This window comes from Pseudochaenichthys georgianus, chromosome 1 (genome assembly GCF_902827115.2).
Source record: "Pseudochaenichthys georgianus chromosome 1, fPseGeo1.2, whole genome shotgun sequence".
NCBI classification, from domain to species: Eukaryota; Metazoa; Chordata; class Actinopteri; order Perciformes; family Channichthyidae; genus Pseudochaenichthys; species Pseudochaenichthys georgianus.
This window is the reverse complement of record NC_047503.1, coordinates 35004947-35019913: the sequence shown is the minus strand read 5'-3', so window position 1 is coordinate 35019913 and position 14967 is coordinate 35004947. Positions and strand designations below refer to the sequence as shown.

Sequence of the window (14967 nt, the reverse complement as noted above, 5' to 3'; positions counted from 1 at the left end):
AAAAAACTTTTTTCCAAACAACAAGCATATTCTTATTTCTGTGTATTTGTATGCACCATTAACACCAACGCAAATTCCTCATATATGTTAACCTAGTTGACAATAAATCCGATTCTGAGTCGGATTCTGATTAATTAATGAATTTTAGACATTGGACTCAAACTGCAAGCACCGTGTTCTAACAGCAGGGGGAGAGCGCATGCTGCAAATGATGTAGTCTGCTTCTGATGACAGCCGAGGGCCGCAGTGGATTAGTCTTTCCGGGGTTCACCCAGCAAGTCTAGTGTGCTCAAAGATAGTCGAGGACCATCGATGATAACTTGGTAGTATATCTATGCAACGTTTGCATTAACAGCAAGCATCAACGACTTCAGCTCACCACTGCAACAACGGCTATTCCAGTTAACTACAGCAACAACGGCTAGTCCGGTTAATCAAAGCAACGGCTAACAGCTCTCAGCTAAAGAGTTAGCCACGACCGCAGACAGGTAATGTGAACTAAAGTTTTAAGCATCGTATTTTCCTTGCATATATGACAAAATATGAAGGGAAAACATGATTAAATTAAGTTTTTAGAATGTTAAGTTATCTACGGTTTAGCTAGGTTGACGTTAGCAAACACCACGTCAACGGTTCTGACACATCTCAAATTAGTAGACAGCTATAAGCTAACCAATGAGTCAAACTAGACACAATGCTTCTTTAATGCTTGCTTAACCATGAAATATAACAATAATTTGTCATTATATGTGTCGTTACTAGCATAAGTATTTGTGTCACTTTTGTCCACCTAGTTAGTCACGTGACGGTGCTGCAACAGGTAACTGCTAAAGTAAACCATGAGTGTGTTCCGGGGTGTGGTGTAGAGATAAGTAGAGCAAACGTTGTGATTATAGCTGCAATGCTTCACTGTCTGCATTAGAAATAATAGCACTCACGTCGTTTCCTGTGTAGCTTTATGTCACACATGTACCAAACCTATACCAGTAATCACACTGGAAATCTGGAAATACACACATTTATTTTGCCTTGTCAGCACTTGGCTCGCATATATGTATCCAAGACTATCTATCAGGGATTTATGTCATTGCATGCTTAGCACTGTGAGTTGAACAAAAATTATATTACATTTATTTACAGGCACATACTGGGGTTCGGTTTGTATTGCATTCCTATATTTAACTGAACCATAAGTTGTCAGCTGGTATGGTAGGAATTTTTATATATCCTTCTATCTGTCTGTTTTCAGGTATGTCTGAAGTTAGTCTTGAGGCTGAATCGGGGAAGACCTCACCTGAGGACCCTCAGCTGGATTGTGAGGGGGAAGACAAAACAGAAGAAAGTGTTAGTGAGGATGTGAGACAGGACAGTGTAGACTACAGTAGTGGAAGAGATTACCAAGATGATGAGATGGACGAGATTGATATTGACAGCGCTGAAGAAAATGCAGGAAACGGTGATAAGGCCATTCAGAAGGAGGATGAGGGCATTCAGAGAGAGGTGTTAAGCAGTGAAAGTGATGCTGCACACATGTCTGCTAGTGTAGAAAATGAGGGACCTGAGACAAATCATCAAGTTGAAACTGCTGAAACACCAGAGGAAAGTGGAGATTCTGACACTGAAACAAAGGTGATATTGTCGTTCACTTTGGATAATCTTCTAGCACTTGCTCTCTGTGCTCTTGCTGTTTCGATCTTTACTTGCTGTGATGGTGATGATCGCTTTCTACAAAAATTAATTTACTAAAAGATTGGATTTAGCTGTGAAGCTTTATCATATTATTCAACAACATCAGATCTTGTTTGTTTCTCCTGGTAGATGTGTTTCAGATTTCATTCTGCTTTGGTGGAGGTTATGAAATATAGCTGGTGTAGCTGTTGCTCTGTGTTGACGGTGCAGTAGTCGGTGGCTTTCTTTTTTTTTACTTGTGTGTTGCTCTGTCAGGTGCTTTGTGTGTCTGGGGATAATCAAGGCGTCTTACTTTTCCTTTGTTTTGTATAAATGCTGGCTTATCTCAAGTGATTGCTGAGATTTGTCTTTGCTGCTTATTACAATGCAAACTTAAGTATAAAATGTAAGTGGGTAAGTATATACTTTGTTTTTGCCTTCTTTTGTTAGACACTCGTTGCCATTGCTCCGTGTACATGATGTGTTAATGATTACATTTCTTCACAACGTTTCCCTGTTTTGTAAGTGGGGTGTAAATAAAGCTCTAGAGTTCTACATGCTGTCACGTGGCTGGAAAAGTCAAACGGATTTGTACTCCTCACTGCACTGCACATTCTCCGGCAGTCCCACATTTCTTGTTTCGCTGGAATGTGTGACTTCTCAGGCTCTTGATTTACGTTCTCTATCGGGCTCAGTGCCACTATTGCAAGTCCAATCGCAATCATTATTTCTTTGTAAACCCTCTTCATTTACTAAACCTCAGTCATCACAGTTGTAACCCACCATTTCCAGATCTTACTTTAAGATACATCTTTAATCCTTTCTGCAGCCTTAACCCAGCAATTTTCAATAGGCTCGTGCTCTTCCTAGTTTGAGAGTCAAGCCATGATTCCTTCAGCTGACGCAGCTAATTGGACAATTAGTTTATTGTTGTTATCGCTTCCTCCCACGTCATGTTTGCTTGTTTCCAGGATACTGTCGGTAACGGCACAAGATGACTTGCCATACCTTGCCTTTTCATTATCTTTCAGCCACTCTCCTACTCTCTGTAGGCTGACATACTATTCCCAAGCTTCCTGCAAAGTGTTTCCAGATGTTGGGTTGGACCATTTTGACTCTGAGATGCCTGATTATCCCTGGATCCTTGGCTTAATCATTCCTATAACAAAAACAAGATTGTATTGGGACAATCAATACAGTTGTGCAAGAACTGCAGATGGATAAATAATACATTGAAAAAACCGTTGTGCAATCCGACTTCATTTACACCCTTTTTTCGGAGACGTGCCTTGCCTGTGTAAACTTGATGTCAGAGGTGATTGGGCAGCACTCTGTTATCTGCAGAAGGCTGATGGACAAGCCAACCCTTACCTGTGCTGATCGGTCCCTATGCCGGGGTCATATAGCCTTAATGTATTTATGTCACGGTCACATGACACAAGGTAAAGTCTTTGTCAAGCATTTCTATAACCTTGACTTTGGTTTATATTTATTATGTCATAAGAGGGTTGAGTCTATCGGTTTTTTAAAACATATGTTTTGATAAGATTATTACTAACATCCAAACACAGCAACTTCTTTACAAAAGGCGTTCTTCTCCATTTCTTTCTTTATAAACATACATACCGTATCAAATGACACATTGTGATCAAAGCAAAAACACTGGGCTATATCTTGTAGTATTTGCAACTGATAACCCAAGTTCTTTTAATATAAAAAAATCAGTTAAACTAGTTTTAAAAGACCTATCGGGTTACTTTATAATGGATTGTCTGAAATTGGTGTATTCTCTCAATTGGGCTCTGAGGTTACTTTATGGTAATGTACTTCTTTATTTGGAAACCACATATTTATATATCTACCGGTATCTTTTTTTTCTCTATGCGTTTCCCTTAATTCAAGTCACAGTCTGAACTAGAATACAATATATTAGTTCCACAATGAAGGGAATTGTACTGGGTTGTTAAGAAAGACTTAATTTACAAAATACATTAAAACCAAACAAGTAAGCTTTGTTATTAAATGTGTTATTGGTAGAAACCCATGTTTTAAACGGACTCTTTGCCCACACAGTGAAACCTGTTGCTGAGTTCAGACAAGACCCATATCTTGTTTCCTGCTAGCTATCTGCATTATTTAGACACCGGTCAAGGTTTACCTCTAGCTGAAGGATCGTGTTCAAAGAGAGAAATTCAGATGTATACTACATTGTTTCCTTGTTACCTCCTCTGCCAGGCATGTCACTAATCCACTTTAAACTGCTAGACCTCACATAGCTGACATGTAAAGCTTTTTTAGTGTTTAGGGCAGTGTTCTAGTTCCTAAGTCCACTGTGATTAGGCCACAAGTTGCACTATAACAAATCTGATGCTGAAAACGGTTTTCTCCAATGGGTGGCCTGCTACAAGCCAAGATGGAAATGTGCAGCTATTCAAACAAATGTGTTCCTTGGTCAGTTCAACCAACAGGATCAATAAAAGGGACTAAATGTTTTTCACAAAGACTATAACAGGTAGTTCCTTGTAATTGTTGACTTAAGGGTTAATTGTTAATTGTTGGTCCATTTGTGTGTTTTCATCACAGGATTTTCCACATTGGACTACATAATGACCAGTTATAAAACATGACGCACAGGGTTGAATGTGGTCTGAATGTCACTGTGAAACATAAAGCCATGTATTTGCGAGTAAGCGCTTCGAGGAACATGGCAACAAGAAACCAGATATTTTCAAGGAAAGGGTTGTTGCTATGGAGAACAGCAGATGATAAAGATCAGAGTTTCCTCTCCGTTGGCTGCGCCCCGCCAAAGGAGCCCCGCGCCCCCCCTGAAATTCAAGGTGTTTTTCATTTTAATTTCATAAAAAAAAAAAATTATATATGTATAGCACCAAATTGCAACTGAAGTAATCTATCTACGGTCACTTTTCACATTGAACATGTGCTCTTTTATTAAATAAACTAAACACTTTCATTTGAAGTTGTGAGTGTAGTGTTTTTGACCCTAAGAAACACAGATGCATTAATCAATAACAATAATCCACAGCTCCTCTCTCTGCTCCAGAGGATTTAAAAACATATATATCAAAGAGTTTTGACCAAGATTTTGGCAAAACATTTTCGAATCAGAATAAATTCTTATCTTATTATTCTAATATTTGCAAGGGAGTCAAAGTTTCAATGTTATGACAAAGTAGTCCCAGTTGTATCTATCGATCAGGCTAGAGTATTTTTGTTGTAAGGGCAGCTGCAGTCTGTATTAAAAGAAACATTATGCAATGCACTCAGCTTCCAAAATATGACACAATAACTAACAACAGTATTTTATCCTGGCCCAGGCTCATGATTTCCACCAGGCTGTGTCCACAAGATGGCAGCCCACATCTGTTGTGTCCCACTAGTGGATGCTGAGTTGTGTTTCTTAACAGAGGACTCTCTCTTTGAAGTGGTATGGTGAAGCTTTAAAGAATAACCTGCTTCTTTTCATCCTCCTCATTACAGGAAAGCACAATGACCGAGGAGTTCCATCGAAGCTCAGCGGCTGAGATCCCAGTCACCAGCAACGGGGATCAGAGCCCGGACATGGTGTTCCAGAGGGTAAGGCCGTGTCTGGAGAACTGCATCTCTCACAGCTAGACTTTTCTAGGAGAATTGTCTCATCATAAAATATTAAAGACTCCTGGATAAATATACCAGTCCAAACAATCATGCCTTTCATATTTTGTTTCTTTGGCAGTCTAAAAAAAATAGGAGACCTGCAACCAACAATTATATGTATTCTTAATTAGATTAAATAGTTTTATCTATGAATGATCAGAACAGACTTTTCAAAACACAGGGAGATTTATTATATATCTATATATGTTTTATTTATTTACTCCAACCAACAATCCAAAATGTTATACAGTTAACTATATATGGAGAAAGAAACAACATATACCTCAACATTAAAGCAAAATAACATCTTTTCAATTTGGTTTTAAATAAAATAACAGATACTTGTTTTGCTAACAGGAACATTTTACAAATCTGTGGAGCTCTACACAAAAAGGTTTAATTCTATTAGCAGTGGCATAATCCACTGTCAAGGATTCAAGGTGATATCCCTGCAGTAAAGCATTTTGATGGAGACATTAGGGTGCCCTCTCTTATCATCCATCTGACTGAGCAGCAGTGCTTCCAGATGGCCTGCTGTTTACTCGCTCTCAGTCACACCGACAGTTGCCAGGAAGACAACACAGCCACAATAATGTATGCATAAAATATGCATCTTCGAAACATTAGCTCAGGCATTTGAATGTACATGCTAACACATGTCAATCAACTGTGCACCACTTTGCTGTTCAACCCTACTTTAGGTTTGCCACAAGTTTACTTTAATACTTACGTGATGTACATTTTAGGAAGTGTCTGCTTCTGTACAATCATTAATTCATAACAAGACAGGAGATGCCAGATGGTTCTCTACTGTTTAATTCCCATGTCAACTATCAATTAGATGGTTTTTTATATATTTAAGAGGAATTCTCAAGATTCAAAGTGCTGCTGAATAATGAGGGAAGTTTGTCGATAACAATTACGGTCATTTTAATAAAATATAGTATCTGCCACCTGATTTAAAAGACTTTCAAAGATATCCTTTTTTTTTATTGTGAAGTTGATCAAATGTGTTATTGTACTTTTCTTTCTTTGCGAGCAGAATGTGCGACTTAGCGTAGCCCAAATGTCTGTAAACTCATACAGAAAGTACAAAAAGCTCCCTGTCTTTGCCGCCTGTCTGCTAAGAACTACTAAACCTGTTAATATAATCCCCGTATGATTTGTTTCACAGGACTCTTACCCCAGTGTCCCCAGGGCCCTAAACCTCTCTGAGTCCTGTGTCACTTCCGGCAACTTCGCCTCAACAACAGAGGGCATCATCGAATCAGGACCATACAAAGGTGAAACACTTCACTCCCCATTTGTATTGTTGCTGTCCTCGTTTTGTTTATGTGCCGTTTCCTCATTATCAGACATTTGCAACGGAGCAGCTCATCAGAAATGTTCCAGCCTTGTTACGTTACTTGAGTGCTTTGCAGCATTCTGTGTTTACAAACAGTCTTTCTCTCCATCTATTCACTGTGCTCCACTTTTGGGTTTTAATCTCTGTGAAATTGAAAGGCAGACATTTGAATTTGTAAAGGTGGACATCCAATTGAATTTAATGAGTTCCCTCTGATCACCAGGTGTTAACGCTCCTTTCCTTTTCATCATCCTGTCCTTGTTACAAATGCAAATAAAAATCTCCCCATTGAGTGGTGAGCTGTTGTAGCCCGTTTACTACAACGTTGCCATGGATATTTGCCATGTTATTTGCACTGCTGGAGGTAGGCTTTTGTTCATTAGCACATTCATTCAAAAACGAAAACAAACAGGAAATCAACTTCAATAAAAAAATCCCCTTTCCACGTGTTTAGGCTGGATGGTGACAAACTAATGAATGATAACTTTGAATATCTCCCAGGGCCAGCCAGCCTGCCCACGTCTCCCGTGGCTCCTGTAGCTCCCAGCTCTACTGTTGCTAGCCGCTTGGCGCGCTCTTCCAGCGATAGTCAGGCTGAGACAGGTACCGGCAGCAGTGGAGTATGAATCAGATAATAATGAATCGTCACCATTTGCACACTGTAATTAACCGCAGTCCTATTGTACCTCTTGGTTTTTCACCAGTTTCTTACCTGCTCCTTGTTCCCACAGGCTGTGCTCCATTCAGAATCAAACCTTTCTTCTCCTCCTCTCTTGTTGCTGCAACTTTGTCTTTGTATATGTCTGGGCTGATTCAAGTAGTTGTGTTGCTTGGCAGTGGGTAACCATCTGTGTTAACACACACCCTTAGACTCATTTTTCTAAGATCTAGATCTCCACATTTCTAGATCTGGTGCAACATCTCGTTGCCCTAAGCATCAGCTCGGCTTGGAGGGAACTGCTCTCATTTAATCGCAGGTGGTTTTCATGCTTGTAATCTTTGTCCTTGCAAAAGTTGCCACTCGTAATCTCCCATAGCCTTAATCTATGGAGGTCTGAAACTGACAACATTTTTAAAGATTTTCGGAAAAGTGAAAAATATAACATAATACATACATAATACATACATACATTAAAATAGAGCTTTACATTTTTTAAATTTTTTATAATTTGCCTCCATTTTCACTTCTATTCAGCTGGTTGGAGGAAAAGTATTTGAATTATTTGTGTTTACTAAATAAAACTTTAAACCTATTTTATTTATTTTTAAATCAACAATAATAACAATTATTGTATGAACTGACTGATATATTGTCAGTTTCAGGGCTCAATATCTTTTAACATTTCCCCACTGTGCCCAAACCACAAAAAAGCACTTCATCACTGTTACTGTTTTTTTAAATGGTAAGTCCATGATTAATTGTATTTTAATTTAGATTTTGTTTATAATAATCTTACACGTTATCAGCAACCACTAAGACCTCTAATTTGAGTATTTAGTCTTTTGTCAGTTTCAATGTTAACATGACCCTAACCCTCCCTAATTTTCACCACAGCCTGCAAATCAAATAACGTAATCACCTACTAAGTGAATGATTTTTAATTGTCCAGGCACGATGAATGAACAGCCAAAGAGCGGAGCGGTGGTCCTATCAGACGACTTAAAGAGCCCAGCCATGGAGAAACTGGACCTAGTGAGAAAGTGGAGCATCAACACTTATAAAGTAATCCTCTCTTTCCTTAATTTTTCTTTTTTTGTCCTTCCTCACCCTGTTTCTCCTCTCAACCCAAGTCTCAGTCTTTATCTGTTAGCTTATTAAGATGTTGGCTGAAAACGGAACTATACCCCAAACTGACAACACATATTATTGATATCTTCACTTGTTTTAGACTATGAAATTGGCTCCACTCTGTCCCTCTGATTGTCCCTATTACAGTATGTCTCCCAGCAGTGCTTCCTAATATTTTAATTCTGCTGTCGTCTGCAGTGTACCAGACAGATCCTGTCTGAGAAGCTGGGACGGGGCTCGAGGACGGTGGACCTGGATCTGGAGGCCCAAATCGAAGTCCTGCGCGACAACAAGAAGAAGTACCAGAATGTCATCAAACTGGCTCAGACGCTGGCCAATCAGCTGTCCCAGATAATGCAGACGCAGAGGCAGCTGGGTAACGCCTTCGCCGACCTCAGCCTCAAGTCACCAGAACTGCATGTGAGTCCATATCAATGTATAGTCATCAATCAGATCAGGTAGGATGAACAGGAAGCGGCGTGTTAACATCCTTACTTAGTATCCTAGTAGAGAGCCATAAAGTAACACATAAATGTTCTGTCTTGTGGGTCATCTGCTGGGAAAACATTTCCGACTCTACTTTGATCCCTTTTTATGTTTATTATATTGATTCATGAAAGTTAATGACTTAAAAGGCATTGTAAAGCTAAGATCATCTTCCACTTCCTCAAAGTCCTCTAATTGTGTTACGGGATTTATCTATAGTGCTCCATGATTCAATGAAAGAAGTAGGGATGCCAGCGATTATTCGAATATTCGTTACAGTCTCCATAATCGAATATTATTTTTAAAAATCGATTTTATTTATATATATATTTTTTTTATTATTTATATATTTTCTTTTATTATTTATGTTTTGTTTTTTTTCTGGCTTAGTTTCAACCAAAATATATATATGCTAATAATAGTAATAGTATTAATAATTGTAAATGGCCATTGGTCACACCACCAGTTTGTTTTACTGTAAACTTGGAGGAAGCCTGCGTGCAGAGCAGACTGCTGCTGCAGCACGCTACACACCGACCCCGCCCCCACCCCCCTCTCCCTCACACGTGCGACTAAAGATGAACAAAGCGGCAGCCGACAGGTAAAAAGAGTTCCTCCTTGTCGAACTACTTCGAACATACAAGTCCAAAGGAAGTTAAATGCAAGCTCTGCGAAAAGACGTTGGTCTATCACAACTCAACCTCAACAATGCGTTCGCATTTGAGTGCGAAGCACGCCAAAGAGGTTACAGAGAAAGACGCAGCACAGCTGGCCATTACCAACTTCACTTCAAGGCCACGTCGTTGTGATGACATGCTTGTTTGTTGTGTGTACTGTTAAACATGTAACATGTAAAGAAAACAACGGAATTCCTTTTGTCTGAGTTTTTTTTTTCTCCCGCTGGGGGGGGGGGGGGGTCGAATAATCGATTATTATTCGCCAGGGCTGCCGAATAATCGATTTTGATCATGGTCAGTTTCTGGCAACCCTAGAAAGAAGTGCTTTCTATTTTATATTCGAGTCAGTGCATATACAGTATAATAATTCTACATTTTGTTAACTATTATCTATGTATTATGCATCTTATACACAGATATGCTTTTGAAAATATTTAGTTGTAGATGTATTGTTGCTACTGCTGTCTAATATGTCTTACCTAGTCTGCATATCGGTTAATGGATAATAATAATAATAGATTTAAAAGTTTGTGTTTAATTGATGCAGATCCTGAAACAATTAATTGTTACTTATATTCATATGTAATAATCACTGTTACACCTGTGTGTATATCTATATACAACAGGAACTGTATAATGCTGGCACCTGCAGCTTCTTCTTCTAACTGCAGTGCAGATGAAGCAACATTTCCGGGGCCTTTCTAACATTTCTTTGACTCCGTTTCTCAGGAGGAGTTTGGTTACAACGCTGAGACCCAAAAGCTTTTGTCCAAAAATGGAGAGACATTGCTGGCTGGCATCAACTTTTTCATCGGCAGTGTAAACACTCTTGTGGACCAAACAATTGAAGACACCTTGATTAATATCAAACAGTATGAATTTGCAAGGTAAGGTTGCTTGAGGTCGTGCACCATGTCCTTACCACAAATGGTTATCCAACAATTGGTAGGATATTTTTCAATCCAGCTGAAATGTGTTGGGGAGATCAGGGCTGTCATGAAATCAGATTTCCTGCTTTCATTGCCTTTAACAATTTAACATGATGCATTTTTCTGATGCTGTTTAAATAACCTCACTTCTAGAGTTGAGTATGACGCGTACCGTACAGATTTGGAGGAGTTGAATCTGGGACCACGTGATGCCACCACCATGCCCAGGATCGAGTTCTCCCAGCAGCAGTTCCAGATCTACCGCGAGAAATACGAGAGGATGCGAAACGACGTCTCCGTCAAGCTGAAGTTCCTGGAAGAGAACAAGGTTGGTTATTGGCTTGCTCTAGTCCTCATAACTGGAGCAGAATAATGGCTTTTATTTCAAATGTGTTCACTGTTCATCATCTTATTCATTTCTTCTCTTGCAACAGGTGAAGGTATTGCACAACCAGCTCATCCTGTTCCACAATGCCATTGCTGCGTACTACGCCGGAAACCAACAGCAGCTGGAACAGACACTCAAGCAGTTCCACATCAAGTTGAAAATTCCGGGTGGGGACAGTCCATCTTGGCTGGAAGAGCACTAATCACTCCCTCTGAAGCCGAAGAGGATCAGTTGACAGGAAATGTCAAATCCTACAGAAACTACGTGAAAGCTTCAACTCGACTGTCACTGCCTTTCAAACTTTCACAGCTGTAAATCTTTTAACTCTACACAAAATGAAAAAAAAAACCTCCTACAATCCGTTTTACTCTTGTTGTTGAATCATCCATCGATGCACTTTTAGACTGTTTGGCAAATCTGTTGAACAAGAGTTGCTGCATTTAACACATTTGAAAACTGTAACTGGCCTTTTGTATTCCAGCATATGAATGTTGTATCCCAGCACGGCGGACATGTTGGATCTGTAAGGGCAGCAACGGGATCAAAACAACTGCCGTCGGATCATTATTTACAGAACTCTTCTCAGATGACTGAGATTTGGTGAATGCTTTATACAAGTCTAATCAGAAGCTTCATGTGATTCTGAACATGATTTGATTTTACAACTGTTAAAAACAGGGTAAAGCATGCATGCAATTGGTCACTTCTATCAGCATACTCGTATTAAAGTGATGGATTGACGTATTGGAAAATGCACTTATTTACTTTTTTGGTAAGAGTGTTTTGGTAAGAGAAGGCTATGGCCAGTGGCAGGTTAGCTTAGCTATGCATAAAGACCGTAAACAAGGTGAAACAGCTAGCCCGGCTGTCCAAAGTTAAATAACATGGTGCGTATCAGCACCTCTAAATCTCACTCAAACAAAAACAAATCGAGTTGTGGTTTTATGGGAGGTGATGTGCCTTTGGACAGAGGCAGGCTAACTGTTACCCCTGATTATAGTGTTTATGCTAGGCTAACCTAACCAGCTCAGGCTGTAGTTTCATAATTAGTGTACACACACACACAAGAGTGTTACCGATCTTCTCATCTTACTCTATTTTCCCAAAACGTCAACTATTACTTTAAATTGATATTCTAAAATGATATCGATGGCCGCTCACAATAAATTCTGCACTTTGCGATATGATTATAATGACAAGATGCTGCTTTTGATATTGCTATTTCCCTCTTCATGGCATTCAGAGAAATTGAAGGACCAGCCTTACTGTATGTGACAATGTGCCTTGGATTTATTCTTCTCTTCCTCTCTGTGCTTTTATATCTGGTCTTGTTGTTTAAAACAGGCTCTCTCACCAATTCACGGGACCCACTCTTGCAGGAAGAGCATGGACCAAACACACACTCTCAAAGGACAACCATACATGTTCAAACACTCCACACAAACACACATCATGTCTGTGTTTAAAAAATACTCCACTAACATTTGAAGTTTAAAGACATGTTAAGATGTTCTCAAAGATATTTATCCATATTGCACATTTATGCATTTGAGACTAATTACAAAGTACTTGTAAGAAATGTATGATATGTAAGGTGAAAACCAAAATATGATTAACTTGAGGAACCTTTTTTTGAATTTGAAAGACCAGCCTCCTTTGAGCTTCTTAAAGTTTTGTTCATTGGGCTACATAAAAGTTTATTTTTGGAAGAGGACATACTGTAGGCTGGTATTGATAACCAGCTGTCCTTGTTTGGGTGAGTTGTACTTTTCCTATGGCTTACCATAGCAGTTTGGGAGTGTGAATCTTGTACAACAATCTATTGTTGATTGAATATATTTGTAATTTTCTCTATTTACTTTGAGTATGTAGTTTTGGATTTTTTGTTTTTCCTGAAGACTTGCATAATGATGTGATGGTATGTGCTAGTGGGACTCTACCTTTGTAATAATAAAACATTAACACATGTTGAGTTAAGAAAAGGATTCTGAATGTTGTGTAACCTCTTTGGGAAAATAAAAGTTTATTTTCTTAATCTCTTAACGTGTTTGTAGTAGCAGCTTGTATGAGATGTCATCACCAGGGGCCAACAAAGAAAAATAAAGTAGAACATTTGGCAACCGAAGGCTATAGAAAAAAGGATGCAGACATTATCACAGAGGAAAAGCTTATGACATGCCCTACGAAAAACTACAATTATATCACAAGTAAACCTCTGCATTTATCTAGCTTTTTTTGTTTCTTTCCAACAACCCTGGTGTATACTCATGGATTCAAGTCGACTGTTTACTGTTTACTGTTTACTGGACTGTGTCCAGGTGCTTTTGGTTCCCCCACCACACCCACGGGTATACATTTGACAGGATCTGGTTAAGCCTCTGAAAAAGCTTTGAGGATGATCAGACTCAGTGGTGCGTTTTATCTGTTGTACATTGTCCATCAAATAAGGCATAATAGATAACAAGACTAAGATCCACATTCTAAAGTTTCTGAGTAAAAAGACATGGAAGACTGCAGGGTGTCAAGTCGACGGGAGTGCAAAACAACATGGAAAAAGTTTAAAGAATATATAAAAATGTTAATTTATCAATATTTCATTACAAAATGAATTGTATTCAGTAGTGTTAGGGAAATAATTGTCATAGACTCCTAGATATGACGTGCATGACCAACCCTGACGTCTGTGATCTCCTTTAAGGAGAAAGGCTGCTTCAGCCATAATGTTGTTGTTCCCATTCTATGACCGGGCAACCCTAGGTCACAGATGGTTTATTGTTGTGGGTACACTGGGACACTTCCTATGTGTTTGTGGACTCCAAGGTGTGAAATCTTCGAGGCCATAAGTGTCAGGCGCAAGTGACTCAGTGTTCCCAACTGTTTAGGCTATCTTCTCAAATATGTTGTTTACTCTCTGCGAAACCAGTTAAATGGGCTAACGAGAGAGAGGCGCTCCAGAATTGACGAGGCAACTCAAGTCAGAACCTCTGGCTCTTGGACTTGTGATGTGAATCTTCCGGCCGAAGCTCCTAAATAAACTATCAGTGTTTGACATCAAAGCTCCTGCTTTCCCGTGTCTCCTTCCTGAGTCGGTGACTCCCACTGCATTGCTACACAGAAGTTTCCCCCACAAGTAGCGTTGAAAAAATAACTTAAATGTTTTGAATAATTGTGTAAACTGGAGTTTACTAGCACTGAGGGATTATAAATACTGGAGAAAAATACATCTCGCTCAACTGAAATCTCAATTAAGTGAAAATGTTCTAATCCTATTGCAAAAATGTCATCAAGCTAAAACAAGGCTGCTTTTGTCCTGCAAAGTAGAAACATTGGGGGTTAAAGGTCCCATGTCATGCTTTTCTGGTTAAAACCCGTCCCCTTGTGTGTTATGTAGCTTTTTATGCATGTAAATGGTCGTGCAGAGTCACAAACCCTCAAAATACACCCTGTAGCGAGTAAAACTCTAACACAGAAAATACCTGTCAATGCTGATTTCTCTTTTTCCTTTACTTCTTGGGTATAGTGACGTATTTCGGGTATAGTGATGCAACGTAACGTCCGCAGAGCCGTTACGTTTGGACCAATCCGGGGACTTCCTCACACACACACACACACACACACACACACACACACACACACACACACACACACACACACACACACACACTCGGCGGGACGTTGCGAGGCTCTCTGCTGCGAGGAGCGGAACACTGTGAGCTGGCTCACTGGTGTGGGGTCGGCGAGACAGCTGAGCGAGACACCGCGGAACTCAGCGTGGGCACACACACAAACTCCCAGCCAGGCTGCGTGTGTGCGTGCGTGCGTGCGTGTGTGTGTGTGTGTGTGTGTTGTGTGTGTGTGTGTGTGTGTGTGTGTGTGTGTGTGTGTGTGTGTGTGTGTGTGTGTGTGTGTGTGTGTGTGTGTGTGTGTGTGTGTGTGTGTCCAGGATCAGTTCCGCGGTGTCTCGCTGTCTCGCAGATTGACACTGGGCTCACAGAGAGGGGGGGGCAGGAGCTCCAACAAGCCGTTTAGGA

The 14967-nt window shown here is 39.8% G+C and overlaps 1 protein-coding gene across 3 annotated transcripts; it reads left to right on the top strand.

Annotated features, from left to right (window-relative positions):
• Positions 1-180: 180 nt before the first annotated feature.
• Positions 181-12979, top strand: LOC117448035 (arfaptin-1-like). 3 transcript variants are annotated; one of them, XM_034085107.1, is made up of 10 exons: positions 181-488; positions 1250-1629; positions 5167-5262; positions 6497-6605; positions 7169-7270; positions 8278-8390; positions 8655-8876; positions 10349-10506; positions 10702-10876; positions 10983-12979. In XM_034085107.1, the coding sequence occupies exons 2-10, from the start codon at positions 1252-1254 to the stop codon at positions 11136-11138; spliced, it is 1509 nt and encodes a 502-aa protein (XP_033940998.1). In that variant the 5' UTR covers positions 181-488; positions 1250-1251; the 3' UTR covers positions 11139-12979. The 3 variants fall into 3 exon arrangements, with proteins under 3 accessions (XP_033940998.1, XP_033941016.1, XP_033941007.1); XM_034085125.1 differs by lacking the exon at positions 1250-1629; XM_034085116.1 differs by lacking the exon at positions 7169-7270.
• The last annotated feature ends 1988 nt before the right edge of the window (positions 12980-14967 follow it).